Source organism: Cryptomeria japonica, chromosome 7 (assembly GCF_030272615.1).
Source record: "Cryptomeria japonica chromosome 7, Sugi_1.0, whole genome shotgun sequence".
In the NCBI taxonomy this organism is placed as follows: Eukaryota; Viridiplantae; Streptophyta; class Pinopsida; order Cupressales; family Cupressaceae; genus Cryptomeria; species Cryptomeria japonica.
Window position 1 is genome coordinate 437,791,213 of NC_081411.1, and position 15,021 is coordinate 437,806,233.

Genomic DNA, 15,021 nt, shown 5'->3' on the forward strand with positions numbered 1-15,021 from the left:
AAGAACCCCGTACGCGTTTAGGCTCATTTTACCGAGCCTAACCAAAGCTAAACCACGTGCGGGGTTTAAAGTATACTAACCACGTACGTGGTTTAAAAACTAAAACCGCCTATGCGGTTTAGAAACTAAAAACCCCGTATGCGGTTTAAAAACTAAAACTGCGTACGTGGTTTAGAAACTAAAACCCCGTACGCGGTTTTAGTTTGTAAACCATGTACACATTTTTTTTTTAATAAAATGCAATTCATTTCGCATTCCATTAGGTTTGTATATATTTTCAGGATGTTTGAGAGTGGTTCCAGATCTCTACGAGTTATAATGCAGATTCTAGTTTTTTGAGTATTCTTATAAATTTTAGACAGTCAAATTTCAGTAATTAGCATGCTCATATCAGCATTATCTCTCTCATCTCTTCCCTACATTACCCCTCTCTTCCTTAACCCCTACCTTTTTTTCTCTTAGGAATCTCCCTCTCTACTTTCTTCCCTCTCTTGGGTATCTCTCCCTCTCTTTCTCATCTCCCTCACCCTCTTTCTCTCTTTCATCTATCCCTCTCTTTCTCTCCCTCTCTCAAATATCTCTACCTCTCACTCTCTCTCTCATTCTATCCCTCTCCCTCCCCCTCCCTTTCTCTTCCTTTGTCAAGTATTTCTTTCCCTCTAACTCTCTTTCTGTCTCCCCCTCTCGCTCCATTTCTCTTTCTCTCAAGTCTCTCTCCTTCTCTCTATCAAGTCTCTGGCTATCAACCTCTCTCTCTCTCTCTCTATCTCACTCTCCTGGACTTTGTCAAGTGTATCTCTTTCCCACTCTCTCCCTACCTCCCCCCCTCCATTTCTATTTTTCACTTAACTCTCTCTCTCTCTCTCTCTCTCTCTCTCTCTCTCTCTCTCTTTCCCATTCTTTATCTTTGAAGTCTCTCCTTCTCATCCTCTTTCTTTCTATCTCACTCTCTCATTCTCTCAAGTGTATCTCTCTCTCATCCTCTCCCTCTCTCTCTCCCTTTCTCATTACCTCTCTTTCTCACTCTCTCCCTCTCTCCCTCTCTTCGCACCTCTCTCTCTCTAGTCTCTCGTAATCTCCTTCCATCCCTTCCTCCATCTCACTCAGACTCTCTCTATCTCTCACCCTCTCTTTCTCTCTCTCTCTCACCTTCCCTCCCTCCACCTCTTAGGTCTCTCTTTCTCTCCCAATCCCCCCCCCTCTCTCTCTCTCTCTCTCTCTCTCTCTCTCTCTCTCTCTCTCTCTCTCTCTCCCTTTCCCTTTCTCTATCTCTCTCCCTCCTATCTCTCTCATTTATCTCTTGTCTCTCCCTCTCAGTCTCTATCTCTCTATCTCACTCTCCTACTCTCTTAGGCGTATCTCTCTCCCCCTCTCTCCCTCTCTAGGTTCATATGGTATTCTTAGGGGTCATATGGTATACTAGGGATCCATGCATGTGTCCTAAAGGGTCATAGGACACCATATGACTCCTTAGGACACCATATGACCCATAACGACACATGAGAGGTCATATGGAGTCCTAAGGGGTCATAGGACACCATATGACCCCTTAGCACACCATATGACCCATAATAACACCAAATGGTGTCCTAAGGGGTTATAGAACACTATATGACCTCTTAGGACACCATACGACCCATAACAACACCATATGGAGTCCTAAGGGGTCAAATGGTGTCCTAAGGGGTCGTAGGAGAACCTGAACTTGGAGGACACCATTTTATGTTTTTTCATGTCATATGGTATCATTTTTGTGTTTCTTCATGTCGTATGGTATTCTTAGGGGTCATATGGTATCATGTTTGTGTTTTTTCATGTCATATGGTATTCTTAGGGGTCATATGGTATCCTAGGGATCCATGCATGTGTCCTAAGGGGTCATAGGATACCATATGACTCCTTAGGACACCATATGACCCATAACGACACATAAGAGGTCATATGGAGTCATAAGGGGTCATAGGACACCATATGGCCCCTTAGCACACCATACGACCCATAATGACACCAAATGGTGTCCTAAGGGGTCACAGAACACTAGATGACCTCTTAGGACACCATATCACCCATAAGGATACCATATGGAGTCCTAAGGGGTCAAATGGTGTCCTAAGGGGTCATAAGGTGTCCTAGGGGTCATAGGACACCATAAGACACATAACGACACCACATGGTGTCCTAAGGGGTCATAGGACACCATATGACCCTTAGAACACAATATGATCCCTAACAACATCTATGGGGTCATAAGACACTATATGATCCCTTAGCACACCATATGACCTATAATGACACCAAATAGTGTTCTAAGGGGTCATAGAACACCATATGACCCTTTAGGACACCATATGGTGTTGTTATGGGCCGTATGGTATCCTAAGGGGTCATATGGAATCCTATGACTCCTTAGGACACCATATGGTGTCGTTATGGGTTGTATGGTGTCTTAAGGGGTCATATGGTGTCCTAAGGGGTCATATGACACCATATGACCTCTTAGGAAACAATATGACCTCTAATGACACCTAAGGGATCATATGGTGTCCTAAGGGGTCATAGAACACCATATGACCCTTTAGGACACCATACGACCCATAACGACACCATATGGAGTCCTAAGGGGTCATATGGTGTCTTAAGGGATCATAGAACACCATATGACCCCTTAGGACACCATATGAACCATAACAACACCTAAGGGGTCATAAGACACCATATGACCCCTTATTACACCATACAACCCATAAAGATTATCCAACCAATACATCCACATGATCCAAAGAAACCAATACATTCATCTTCTTCAAACATTCTACTTTATATACTATCTTCTTTAAAAAACCAAAAAAAGACCACCTTGTCAATCTTCTTATCACCTCATCTATATGCAAACAAAAAGAAGATATATTGGCGAGAGAGAGAGAGAGAGAGAGAGAGAGAGAGAGAGAGAGAGAGAGAGAGAGAGAGAGAGAGAGAGAGAGAGAGAGAGAGAGAGAGAGAGAGAGAGAGATGGGTTATGGAGGAAGGGAGAGGGAGTGAGAGAGATGGGGAGAGGGAGAGAGAGGGGGAGAGAGGGAGAGAGAGGGATAGAGAGGGAGAGAGAGAGAGAGAAAGAGAGTGTGTGAGAGGGAGAGAAAGAGAGGAACCTTGTACACACTTGAGAGGGGGAGAGAGGGAGACAATACACATACATACACACATATGTGTGTATATATATACTTAATATATTATATATTATTATTTATATATATATATTATATATTATTATTTACATATATATATATATAAATATTATATATTATTACATACATATATATAAATATTATATATTATATATATATATTTATATTATATATAAATTATATATTATATGTATATACACATATTATATATACAATATCATATTATACACACTCCCAAAATTTAAACAAACTTACTATAAAAAGTGCGTAAAAATAGCGTGTACGCACTTTCTATAGTTAAGATAGAGCGTATGCACTTCTTACACCATAAGTACCTCATACGCGCTTTTTATACCATAGGTACCCCATACGCGCTTTTGACTGTTTAGGCTTGGAAATAGGCTTGGATGACAAAGCTACGGTTTGGAAGTTTGATTTCCCTCCATTTCCCTCTTTTTTGATGTGTTTTATTTTACCAACTTGGTTTCTTGACTTTGTCATCATTAGGTTTACACTTCATCAAGTCAGTATTTCTAAAATTACCACTATATTTTCACCCATCTTCTGAGCTTTCTAGCCATATAATTTTTTAAAATTGAACAACAATAACATATTATTATCCAGATTTTAAATTTTTTTATATATTATTGTAGTGCACTTGATTCTTTACAACTAAAATAAATAAATTGTATTTTCAATTTTTTTAGTGCAACTTATGCTTCGCGCATGAACAGGTACCTAATTTTCAGGATGTGCTTGATTGGAAAAATCATAAAAAAAATACTCAACAAAAAATTACAAAAAAATACACATCTTCTAGTGCTCACTCTTAACTATCTTTATCCCAAAGGATTTGTCAAAATACTAAATCTAGCTATGACTTTTTTGATGCGCACGTCAGACACTATGTTATGTTTTTTTGAAAAAATTAGGGTCTGTTTTTTGTGCACGAAGGATTTAACCCCCTTAATCTTTTCCAATTTTGAAAAAGTTTAGTATTTTGGAAACTAGATTGAGAGTACTACAATATTTGTTCTTTGATTATCTTCATATCTTGAGTGGATGACTTTCAAATTTTGCCTCCAAGTTCAGGTTCACCCGATTTCAGAAAAAAAGTGTCCACTTATACCCCCCTTTTTGACCACCAACTTTGTGCACTTACCCATAGTTAGGAACTTTCAAAAAGTGTAATAAACCACTAATTGATGGGAAATCTGCCATAGCACGCCCTTTGCTCAAAATATAAAAAACAACATTTAATTGAACAACTTTTCCGAGTTGTTCTATTTGCATTGCTTTTCCAAAAATAGCTTATATAGAACCTTTAACTTCAACAGGCTTCGTCTTTATTTTCTCATGAAAATAATACTCTTCGACATTCCTCACATGCTTACATTATTCCTTTGTTTTCCATCTTATCACTGGTTTTTCAACTCCGTCTATCATTTGTTTTTCATAAACTTTACCCATATGCTTTTCTATGGTGTCAATTTTTAGCTGCAACCTAATTTCCTTGTTATATTTCCAAGTACAAATCTTACACCTACATTCTATTGGAGGCTCACCTTCAATTGGATTCTCCACTGGTTCAATGAATGGATACTTTGATGCCCAATTAATTTGAAAATTCGTCACTGACATATCCCACTCCCGATCCTTTTTTGATTTTGGTTGATCTTTTTTTGATTTGGCTTTTCTTTTCCCCTTCGGGCCCTTCCATGCATCATCATCTATGGCATTATCACCTAAGTTGATTATATCATTCAGGCTAACTTGGGTATCTACCTGATAATCTTCTTCAAGATCATCTTGATATGAGATATCAGGTTCGCCGCTGTCTTCAACATGCAATGTAGGTTGTCAATTTTGTACTTGTACTTGTGATGATGTACCTTCCTCATTTTCACCACAATCTTTGCCAAAGCCAAAGTATGAAGACAACGTTCTGCGTTTTGTTGGCCTCTCATGGCCTTCCCCACATTCAGGTTTCGTACCCTTCTTCCTGTTCGACATCTCCAACGAAATAAAGTTTGCAAAAAAAATATCAATTTGTTGAAGAAGTAATTATAGACTATAAAGTATAATATATGTTTCATTGGCCCTACGACCTACAATCTAGATGTCTGAGGTCTCCCGACTGACCACTTGGTACTGACGGGTCTCCACTGAATAAGAATGAACTCAACAGTGCAAACGTATATAGATAAGTTTAGAATAATATTATAACACTTCAAAAATATGATCGCTCACCTTTAGATCACTAGCAGTCGCCAATGCAATCAACAACAATGATTTTCCTTAGTCTGAAATTTCACTATTGATCCGAATTCAGAGCCTAGAACCCACCAGAATGTGTAGACATAGATCTGATCTTTGAATGCATTTATACCAATCCTTATATGGCGAATTCCACATGAATTTTATATGGTATACAAATATTTGGCGAATCTCGCTTAACTATAACATGACTTATGTAATTTTCGAGGCGATTATGGGTCATCCAAATAGTTGGCAAATAAAATAGTTGGCGAAAATTGGGGTGAATGGAGACACGCGTCGGCAAAATGCCGGGCGAATTGGGTTGCCTGGCCAACAAATCTTCATATGCCTATAGGCGAATTATGGTCGTCTATTAAGGAAACCTCATAGAGTGTAGGCGAAAAAATTAAATTTACTGTGTGTCCATTGTATATTGTATTGGTGAAATCCTCGCATAGAAACAGTTAATTACATAAAACATATTGCAATCGGGCCGTGAATTTGACGGAAATTGATAATGTTCTGGTGACATGGCCAACCCCAGTCAGTACAATATATTCGCCATTTCCCAGGTTGCCGACGTGAAAAATTCGCCATTGGCGAATATTCAACACTAAAGTAATCCCTGGAAGAGACATAGTGAACAAAAAACTTAAGTTGGTCCAAAGTAAGCATGTGAACTCAATATGGAGAGGTTTAATATAACAAATTGTAGGCCACTATGTGTTCTTGTCATGACGGGGACAAAGTTCTTTGTATTGTTCATTTTTTTCTAGTGAAATGGAGGATATGAGCAGATTACCTTATGTTAGTGTAGTCAAAATTTTGATGTATTCTATGATTTGTACAATACTAGGTCCATTTTCCAAGTAGTAGGATTCCTTAGCCGATTTATGACTAATATTGGACAAATACATTCAAATGTAGTGAAAAAGGTCTTCAAGTATTTGTAGAATTCCTCTAAATATTCCTTATGGTATCATGATTATCCTATAAAGGAAAAGTATTTTGTTTGTATTGTAGATTTGTAGATTTAGATTGGATTGGAAATATTGATAGTAGAAGATCCATGAAAGAATATTTTTCTGCTATATTTGATGGTGCAATCAACTAGATGAGTAAGCAATATGTTGTGGTTGATTTGTCCACTATGGAAACAGAGTACATGGCAACAACTCATGCAAACCATCTAGTCTAAAAGGTTTTGTTTAGATGTTAGGCTTGAGACCAAGGCCTTTATAGTTCATTGTGATAGTCAAAGTGTCATACATGTTTAACAAAGAAACCAACCTTTCATGCTAGGATGGAGCATATTGATGTTTAGTGCCATTGTTTTTGATATATGGTTTAAGATGATCCTTGAGGGTAATGTTAGGAAAAAATTGACACTTTAGAGAGCATAAGTATTGACAAAGATAGCGAGCATAGAAAAAGTCAAGTGGTGTTATGAGTCTATGGGCCTCTTAGCCCTTAGCAATAATATAAATGGTGTTGATACTCTTTTGATTTTTCAAAGTGTTTGTAAAGTTGAGAAAGGTGTCTTAACCTTGCTCCTAATGTTAAGATTACAAAAGGTGCAAGTTTTTGATTTAAAAAAAATCTGTTTTTTTGGTTATAGATTTATCCTTTTGCCCCCTTTTGTAATTGTTTGACACCATCTATTAGGGTGCCCATTGCATAGATATGTTTGAATACTTTAATTTTTTTTTAAAAAGAGCCCACTTACCTACCAAATCAGAAGTTATAGCTTTAAAGTTTTCTTAGAAAATCTAAAATGGTGTAGGACACATTAAAAAGTCATTAAGGGGAGTTTACAATTGTCGACCAACTTATGACGCATATTATGACACATCATAAGATATTATGATGCATATTATGACACATCATAAGATATTATTGACTGAGGGATAATTTAGATACCACTTTCAAAATTTTTTGTTTTTAATTATCACTCAAGATGGTTTTAGATTTTGTACATATTCTATATATAGTAGGTGTTTGAGATGGAGATTATTTATAGAAGTTTGTAGATATTATTAAACTATCTTCTATATATAGAGTAGGTGTTTGAGATGGAGATTATTTATAGAAGCTTTGTAGATGTTATTAAACTATATGAATTCCTCCAGTTGGAGATACTCTCGTGAAGGTTTATTTTGTAAGTGTATTGTAACCAATGATTTATTGAATAATACATTGAACTAAAGAACTATTTTTGAATGAGATTTTTCTTCCAAAAACATTTTTTCTACGTACGCCTTTTTAATGCTATTTATTTAAATGTGTTTCTCTTTTCTATAATTGTTAAAGGATTGAAATTTTCATAATGCTTACCTCAAAACATTAGTGTTGCTTCGCATTTTTGCATACCTTGCTTCTTTTTAGAATAATAAATGAATGAAGATACGATGCTTGTCTAGTGAAGATTTAAACTTTGGCGGCTATAACAACAGTGCAATGTTTTATTTGGCAATATAAAGCATTCACTACTAGTCATAAACAATAGAAAATATTAATTATTATTGCCAAAGAAGATAAATTTTAATGTATCATCAGATTTATTTTTCATCATTGACCTTAAAACTAAATATCTAAATCTCTCACATTTAATTTCCTTAAATAACATTGTATCGCAAACTTGAGATTTCTTTTAAACCCCAACTTTAAAGCGGTGGAAATTGGTTGACCATGCATTATAATTCATACTTGTCTTCCAGTTAGAGGATCCTAAATTAGATTGAAAAAAGTTTGCTGCCAATTGAACTCATTGTATGTGTATGGAGTTGAGTGAATAGATATTCATATTTATTTTAAAACTTTCATGGACTTCTGCCATGAGAGAAGTCTAACTACTTTTTAGTCTACTATTTGATTGTGGATGTTAAATACAAATGTGACTTGCAGATAAGTGAGTCAAAGGCATTTTTATTCAATGGACATGAATTTTGTATTAATATAAGTGTAATTTATTTGCATAAATCTAAGCTATCATCATATGCACATGAGAGCTTTGAAAATTTATGCCACTGCAATAAGAAAGAGAGCAAGCAGAATGTATCTATAGAAACATAGTGATGATCTCGCCATCTTTGCATGGTGCAACTTCCATGTCAATAATTTTACTCTTCCTCTTTCTATGTCTTAATGTACAACAATTCCTCCTGGGCTCCTGTCACAGAAAAATTGAGTAACAAATTAATACAGAGAATAAGAACTACAGAAATTGTTCACTCTTTGAGAAACACTGTGTAGGTAAAAATCACATTTCAATTTATATTTGGTTGGAAGAGGAATATTTCATTTACATCATTTCAAATCACTTTCTGTGATCTATCATCATGAAGATAGAACTAAATCATAAATAAAATATTAAATGTTGATGTAAACAAAATACCCAATTCAAATATTCCTTTTAGAATAACTGTGCATGTTTTCATATGGACATTCCGGATGTATATGATTTCTATATGTTTTCATATTGACATTCCGGATGTATATGATTTCTATATGTTTTCATATTGACATTTCAGATGTATATGTTTTATGTTTTGTGTCAATATTTCTCGGATCACACTCAGCCACCCATGTGATCCAAGACGCCAAGATTTTGAATTTGAATTCTTAAATGTTGATGTAAACAAAATACACAATTCAAATGTTGCTTATGGAATCGCAAGATTTTGAACTCTACATAACTGTTGAACAGTAATTCAAAGTACACAATTTGTATGTGAAAAAACTCAAATAGAATACAGATACAGGGTGAGTTTAATACCTTGAACCATAAATAATCATCTCGACGTTTGAATACGCGGATAGTTTCCACACGATGAGGTGAAGCTATTCTTTTGGAGCAATTTGAAATTTGCTCTTCATCTCGTCGTCTATATTCGCTCATAACAATGGAGTGGGAATGGCGAGAATGAGAAATGTTATGCAACTCAAACAACAAGGGCTTGTCACAAGGGTGGGTAGGGAAGGGCCTGGTATTGAAGGGATAACTCATGAAATCGTCCCTGTTTTGCCAATTGGAGAAGGTTCTGAGAGGCCTCTCTAAATCCCTTGGGGACACCAAGCCCCTCATGATCTGCACAATGTAGCCCCACGACACTGAAATAGACCACCTCCGCCGCCGGTCATAACAGATTGATTGCTGTAGAAGAGCGGCGGGATCAAAGCTGGCAGCTTGTAAAATGTGTCTCACTGACTCCACGCGGCTCCTTCCTGAAAACAGAGGTTCCAACACCTCCATATGGTGCAGTGATACCAGTGGAGCTATCGGATGCGCCGCCAGCAGCCCCCATGCTTTCCCGATTATATCAAGCTGTAATGCAAACACATTCATAGCATTAGCAGACCATGTGGGAGTAGCCCAAAAAACTAACCTGTTTCATCTCAAACACTAATAAGTGGGTCTTAATAAAGCTCGCCTAATGAAAACTAATAGGTGGGGTGGGTCGTCCACCCTAATGTAAAAACTAACAACAAAATTAATAGATGGGAAAAATTAATAGGTAGGTTCAACTGAACATGAAACTAATAGGTGGGTCTTAATATAGTCCGCCCTATGAAGAAACTAATGAAACTAAAAGGGGGTCCTATTTAAGTCTGTCCTAGTGAGAAAACTAGTGAAACCCAAAGGTGGGTCCTATAAAGTCCATCCTAATAGAAAGTCTAGGTCCTACAAAAGTCCATCCTACTAAAGAAACTAATGAATGGGTCCCATTGTCGTTCATTCTATGGAAGAAACTAATAGGTGAGTCCTAAGAAGTTCATCCTATTAAAGAAACTAATGAAACTACTAGTTGAGTTCTATGAGGCTCACCCTACCAAAGAAGCCATTAAGGTGTGAGATTTTGTATTGTTTAAGTTGAAATTTAGACATGATAAATTGAGAGATTGCCACTTAAATTAATAAGTGGGTCCTTATGCTTGCTCTAAGTAAAAGCTAAAATTCTTGAATGATCCACTAGTAAATTCAAAAAGCTAAAATTCTTGAATGATCCACTAATAAATTCAAAACCTAGAATGAGAATGTGCTGTTAAATTCTTGAATGATCCACTAATAAAATCAAAACCTAGAATGAGAATGTGTAGGCCCGAATATGAAGAATTGACATATTATAAAATTCAGAATTTTGCATGGAATATATGTTCGATTACAATGTTTATGAAGAGGGTGGGAAGTGTAGGTACCTGATGGAAACCCGGCTCTCTAGTGAGGGGCACACCAAGTTCGACCACACAGGCCTGTACGCGGTCGTCACTGCCAAAGAGGTGGTGATATCTTGTCAAGCACTTGTCCTGCATACTTTCCAATGCTCTGGCCAGAGGATAACTAATGGCAAATCCTCCTCCTCCAAAGGCCATATTGAAGCTAAAAAACTGGTTTTGGATATGGCTCTCGGAGTTGCCCCCAATGTAATAGAACTGGGTGTGATCATATTTGGAGAGCACAGTGACCAAATTTTGGGGAACAAAGACAGTGTCATCATCCCCCATGACAAACCAGTGAACATCCGGTAAGCCCTGCCTGAAAGTTTCAGCCACTATGCGTGATAACCTGATGGACGATCGCCACCCGTGTTTGTGGGTGTACTTAAATTCTGACGTGTTGCCAGAAATTCGCCAGGCAGGAAGACAGAATTCCCATTCTTTCATTCCATTAATGGGTTTGTCCAGCCACACAAATCCTCTCATTTCTTTGGGTTTCCACCAGAGTTTCACATATTCTTTTCTAGTCTCCCACAAGAGAGCAGAAGCTCCTATGCCAAATACTATGTGCTGCAAATCTGTACTGTAGTTCTTATTGCCTGGCATAGAAGAGCCTGAAACTAAATCTAAATAAGAATCTAAATATTCTTCTTCTTGTCCTGCCTCAACAACACTTTTTTCTGAGCTGCCATTAATTGTCACTTCGTGGGCAAAACCTTTTAATTCTTGTGCCACCATTCCATAATGAATTGGAGAATACCCACCATGAAATGAATGCAAGAGAGAAACATAACAAACGCAGAAGCCTGCAAAACCCATTGCGAACAGGAAACCTATGATTTTTCCCATCCAGGTGACCCTTTTCCAAGTCTGTAAGCTTTCCATAACATGCTCTTCATTCATGTTTTCCGTTCTTAAGCCCATGGCTCTAACCACAAAGCCTCTCGATTGGCATGACACCCCAAAGCTCATTCGGGCTCCAGAGTCTGCAAAAGGAAACAAAAAGCTTCAAAAAAATCATGATAAACCCCACAAAATGATGCTTTGGATTTCACAAGTTGGGAAAAAAAAAAGCAAGGCTGGAACATGAAACCCTGGATAACAGCCATGTGTCTTCTTCATCGAGTTGCATGTGTTTCTCCTTCGTCACTCTGGCGGTATTTCAGGTTGTATCGTGTCAGAGCTTTGTTTGAAAGTTGGTTTCCAATGTTTTACTAAAATTGGAGTATTGGAAAACTATAACAATGAAATCCAAATCCAATGCATCCATTCTGATCCTGAGAAAATAAAAGGTTAAGCTGGACAGATATACAACCTTATCATGGTGGGTTTTCTCTGGTTACCCATGAAAAAGCAATCTTGACTTCCGAGCTTCTTGTAGCTGGTTTTTTTTCTACTATAAACTGCAAAATAACCCTTGAATTACACATGATGAAGAGGGAAAGACGGGTGCACAAAACTCTACAGCGTGACATTGTTGTCCTTATCTTTGTGTAAAATATCTCTGTGGCTGATATAACGGGTAAATTCATTCCATGAATCATCTATATGGCTCTTAAAACCGGGCAGTTCACGTTTTAGATTCATTTTTCATAAAAAACTGGTTTACTGTATGCAATACATATGTGGTTCATATTCCATTTGATTTTTTTAATGTATGCAATACATATGTGGTTCATATTCCATTTGATATGCTCAGACGGTAAAGAGTATATTCATTCCATGAAGCATAGTCAATGTATGTGGTTCTCAGTTTAAGTTTTGGATTTCTTTTATTAAATTTGAATTATTGTATATATATGTGGCTGATATAGTCAGACAGTGAAAGATAAAGATATATTTGTCATTCTTATAAGATAATTAGAGTTTTAAATTCGTTTCATAAAATTTGAATGTGTGTATATATATATATGTGTGTGTGGATATCTTTAAATCTAGTTCAGTAATTAAATTATATTTTTAACTATTCTTAAGCAAAATCTAGTTCAAGAGTCAAAGATTGACTGTGATCAATAAAAATAGGATAGATGTTAAGTATCTTTTGATAGAGATGAGGTGTAAAATTACTGATTTATGTTTGACAATGAATAAAGATGTTTGGATTATATATCCGTTTGATACCTACTTTTATAAGTGTAGATTCATTTACCTAGAGTATATATGTATGTGGTTCTTAATTTAAGTTTTAGATTTATTTTATCAAATCTGATTTATTGTATATATGTGGCTGATATAGTTAAAAAGTATATTTATTCCATCAAACATGGTGTATTTGTGTGGTTCTTAAATCCACAAAATTTGATTTAGTGTATATATGTGGCTGTCTTTAAATCTTGTTCAATAATTAAAGTGTACATATGTGACTATTTTTAAGCATAATCTAGTTCAATAGTCCAAGATTGATTGTGACCAATAAAAATAGGATCTAGATATTTACTACTTTTTGATAGAGATGAGGTGTATATGTACTAATGAGTGTTTGACAATGATGAATAAAATAATGTCTATATAGAATATATATTGGTTCATATACCTATCCTTATATGGTATAGATTCATTTCATAACGATATATGGAATCTAATGCACTAGCTTTTTGAGCTTCTTTGGAAATATATAATTTACATAGAATGAGGGAATAATTTTTTTATAAATTTATTATTAAAAAATTAAATTAAGTTAATTAAATCAATTGTAGCAATAAATAAACTAATTTAATTTAATTATTTTTTTATGAAGTTGATTGTTGTTATGACCCAATATAAGGTTGGTGGAAGGGGATATTTTTTCAATAATTGTCAAGGATGGTGAGTGTCATAGGAGCATCTAGGTGCGCAAGCAATCCTGCATATTCATTTTTTTCCCTTTTAATTGCTTATTTGTTGTGTTTTGATTTTGGTCTTTGTAATGGCCCCAAATCCTAAACTCTTAGGAAATAAATATTATTACTTTTACAGAAGATAAATTTCATGACGACAACAAAAACACTAGCATTTATTTTTGTCAAAACATAAATATATTTTCAAATTAAAATGCTTTAACATTTTTGTTTGAAAACATTATGAAAGGAAATATTTTCTTTTTCCCTTGCATTGAAAATCATGATACAAAACATGACCATAAATACAATTTACCAAATATACTCGCTAGGAAAGTTTTGTATCTATCTCACAAGCCTCGACTAGTCAACTGCAGGAGGGAGAGCATCATCCGGGTGCCACTCCTCCAACCATAGACCAACGGTCTCATGTACACCTTCCTACTGGAAGTGGCCCTAACCTTCATGAGGAATATAGACAAGGGGACCTATGTAGTGCCATCAGAGTACCAGTGTTGTGTGCAACATATCTCATTCCAACCATACTACTTTAGACTATCTTCTAACTTAGTATGACCAATCTGGAAGATCTATGTTCTCGCGACACTTGTGAACTGAATAGTTGCATGCAGAGACAAATACGACACTTTGCCCAAAGTTTTATTTTTTATTAAAGTTATTGTTCACTCACCTCTTACTTGAATTGGAGACTACTCTTTTCCTGGGGTTTGATAAGAATAAATATCAAGACCAAAAGCATAAAAAAAACTTACATTCATGAATACTTAATGGCATGGACTTCCCCTTTGCAACTGCAACCTGGAATATGGAGTCACTACCCCTAGTTTGTCATAAGTTTGTTTTAGGTTTACCTTCTATGTATGTCTTATAAATTCTACAAGAATATATTAATTCCTTGGCTAGGATCCTTTGACCTATTGGTCTCTCTAGAGTTCCTAGAACTACAAATTGACACCCCTTGCCAAAACAAAGAACAATTACATACCCATAACATATTTTCTCATATAAATACTTATGTATATTAATAACCTCATGCATCACAAATATATATCTCTTTCTTCAACTACCTACAAAAAACACTCATACTGAGTTAATTACCATGGTATTCATTTCAAACTCAAGAATACATGAACAAAGAAAAACACAAGCATATTTTAGGAATTCACACCAATCCCATTTCTTCATTTCTTAACTATAACAAGCTTACCCATCATGAAAACTTAATGAAAACATGAGTATCCTTGCATTCCAAAAGTAGACATAACAAGTAAAAGAATTAAGCTAATAAGCAAAACATAGAACATGCATGATTACTTAGGAGACTAGTGAAGGAAAAGGAATAAGACTCTTGGGGCCATTCCCTGAAATATCCTTCACAAGTTTTTCCACGACTTATCCAAACAAGGAAAACACAAATGGACCCTCTTCCAAATTTTCTTCTCAAAAGGAAAGAAAAATCCTCTCCCTCTCAATACTTACTAAAAACAAAAATATTTTCTTTGCAAGCTTCACAATGAAAAAGACTTACC

The 15,021-nt window shown here is 35.9% G+C and overlaps 1 protein-coding gene across 3 annotated transcripts; it reads right to left on the reverse strand.

The window, feature by feature from the left end:
• Nucleotides 1-8,348: 8,348 nt before the first annotated feature.
• LOC131030401 (uncharacterized) lies at nucleotides 8,349-12,269 on the reverse strand. Of its 3 annotated transcripts, none has more exons than XM_057961225.2 (4): nucleotides 11,971-12,269; nucleotides 10,638-11,641; nucleotides 9,217-9,765; nucleotides 8,349-8,610 (listed from the first exon to the last, which is right to left on the reverse strand). In XM_057961225.2, exons 2-4 carry the CDS (start codon nucleotides 11,625-11,627, stop codon nucleotides 8,500-8,502), a joined length of 1,650 nt encoding a protein of 549 aa, XP_057817208.2. In that variant the 5' UTR covers nucleotides 11,628-11,641; nucleotides 11,971-12,269; the 3' UTR covers nucleotides 8,349-8,499. The 3 variants fall into 3 exon arrangements, with proteins under 3 accessions (XP_057817208.2, XP_057817207.2, XP_057817206.2); XM_057961224.2 differs by having other exon boundaries at nucleotides 10,638-11,806; XM_057961223.2 differs by having other exon boundaries at nucleotides 10,638-12,269.
• Nucleotides 12,270-15,021: the final 2,752 nt, after the last annotated feature.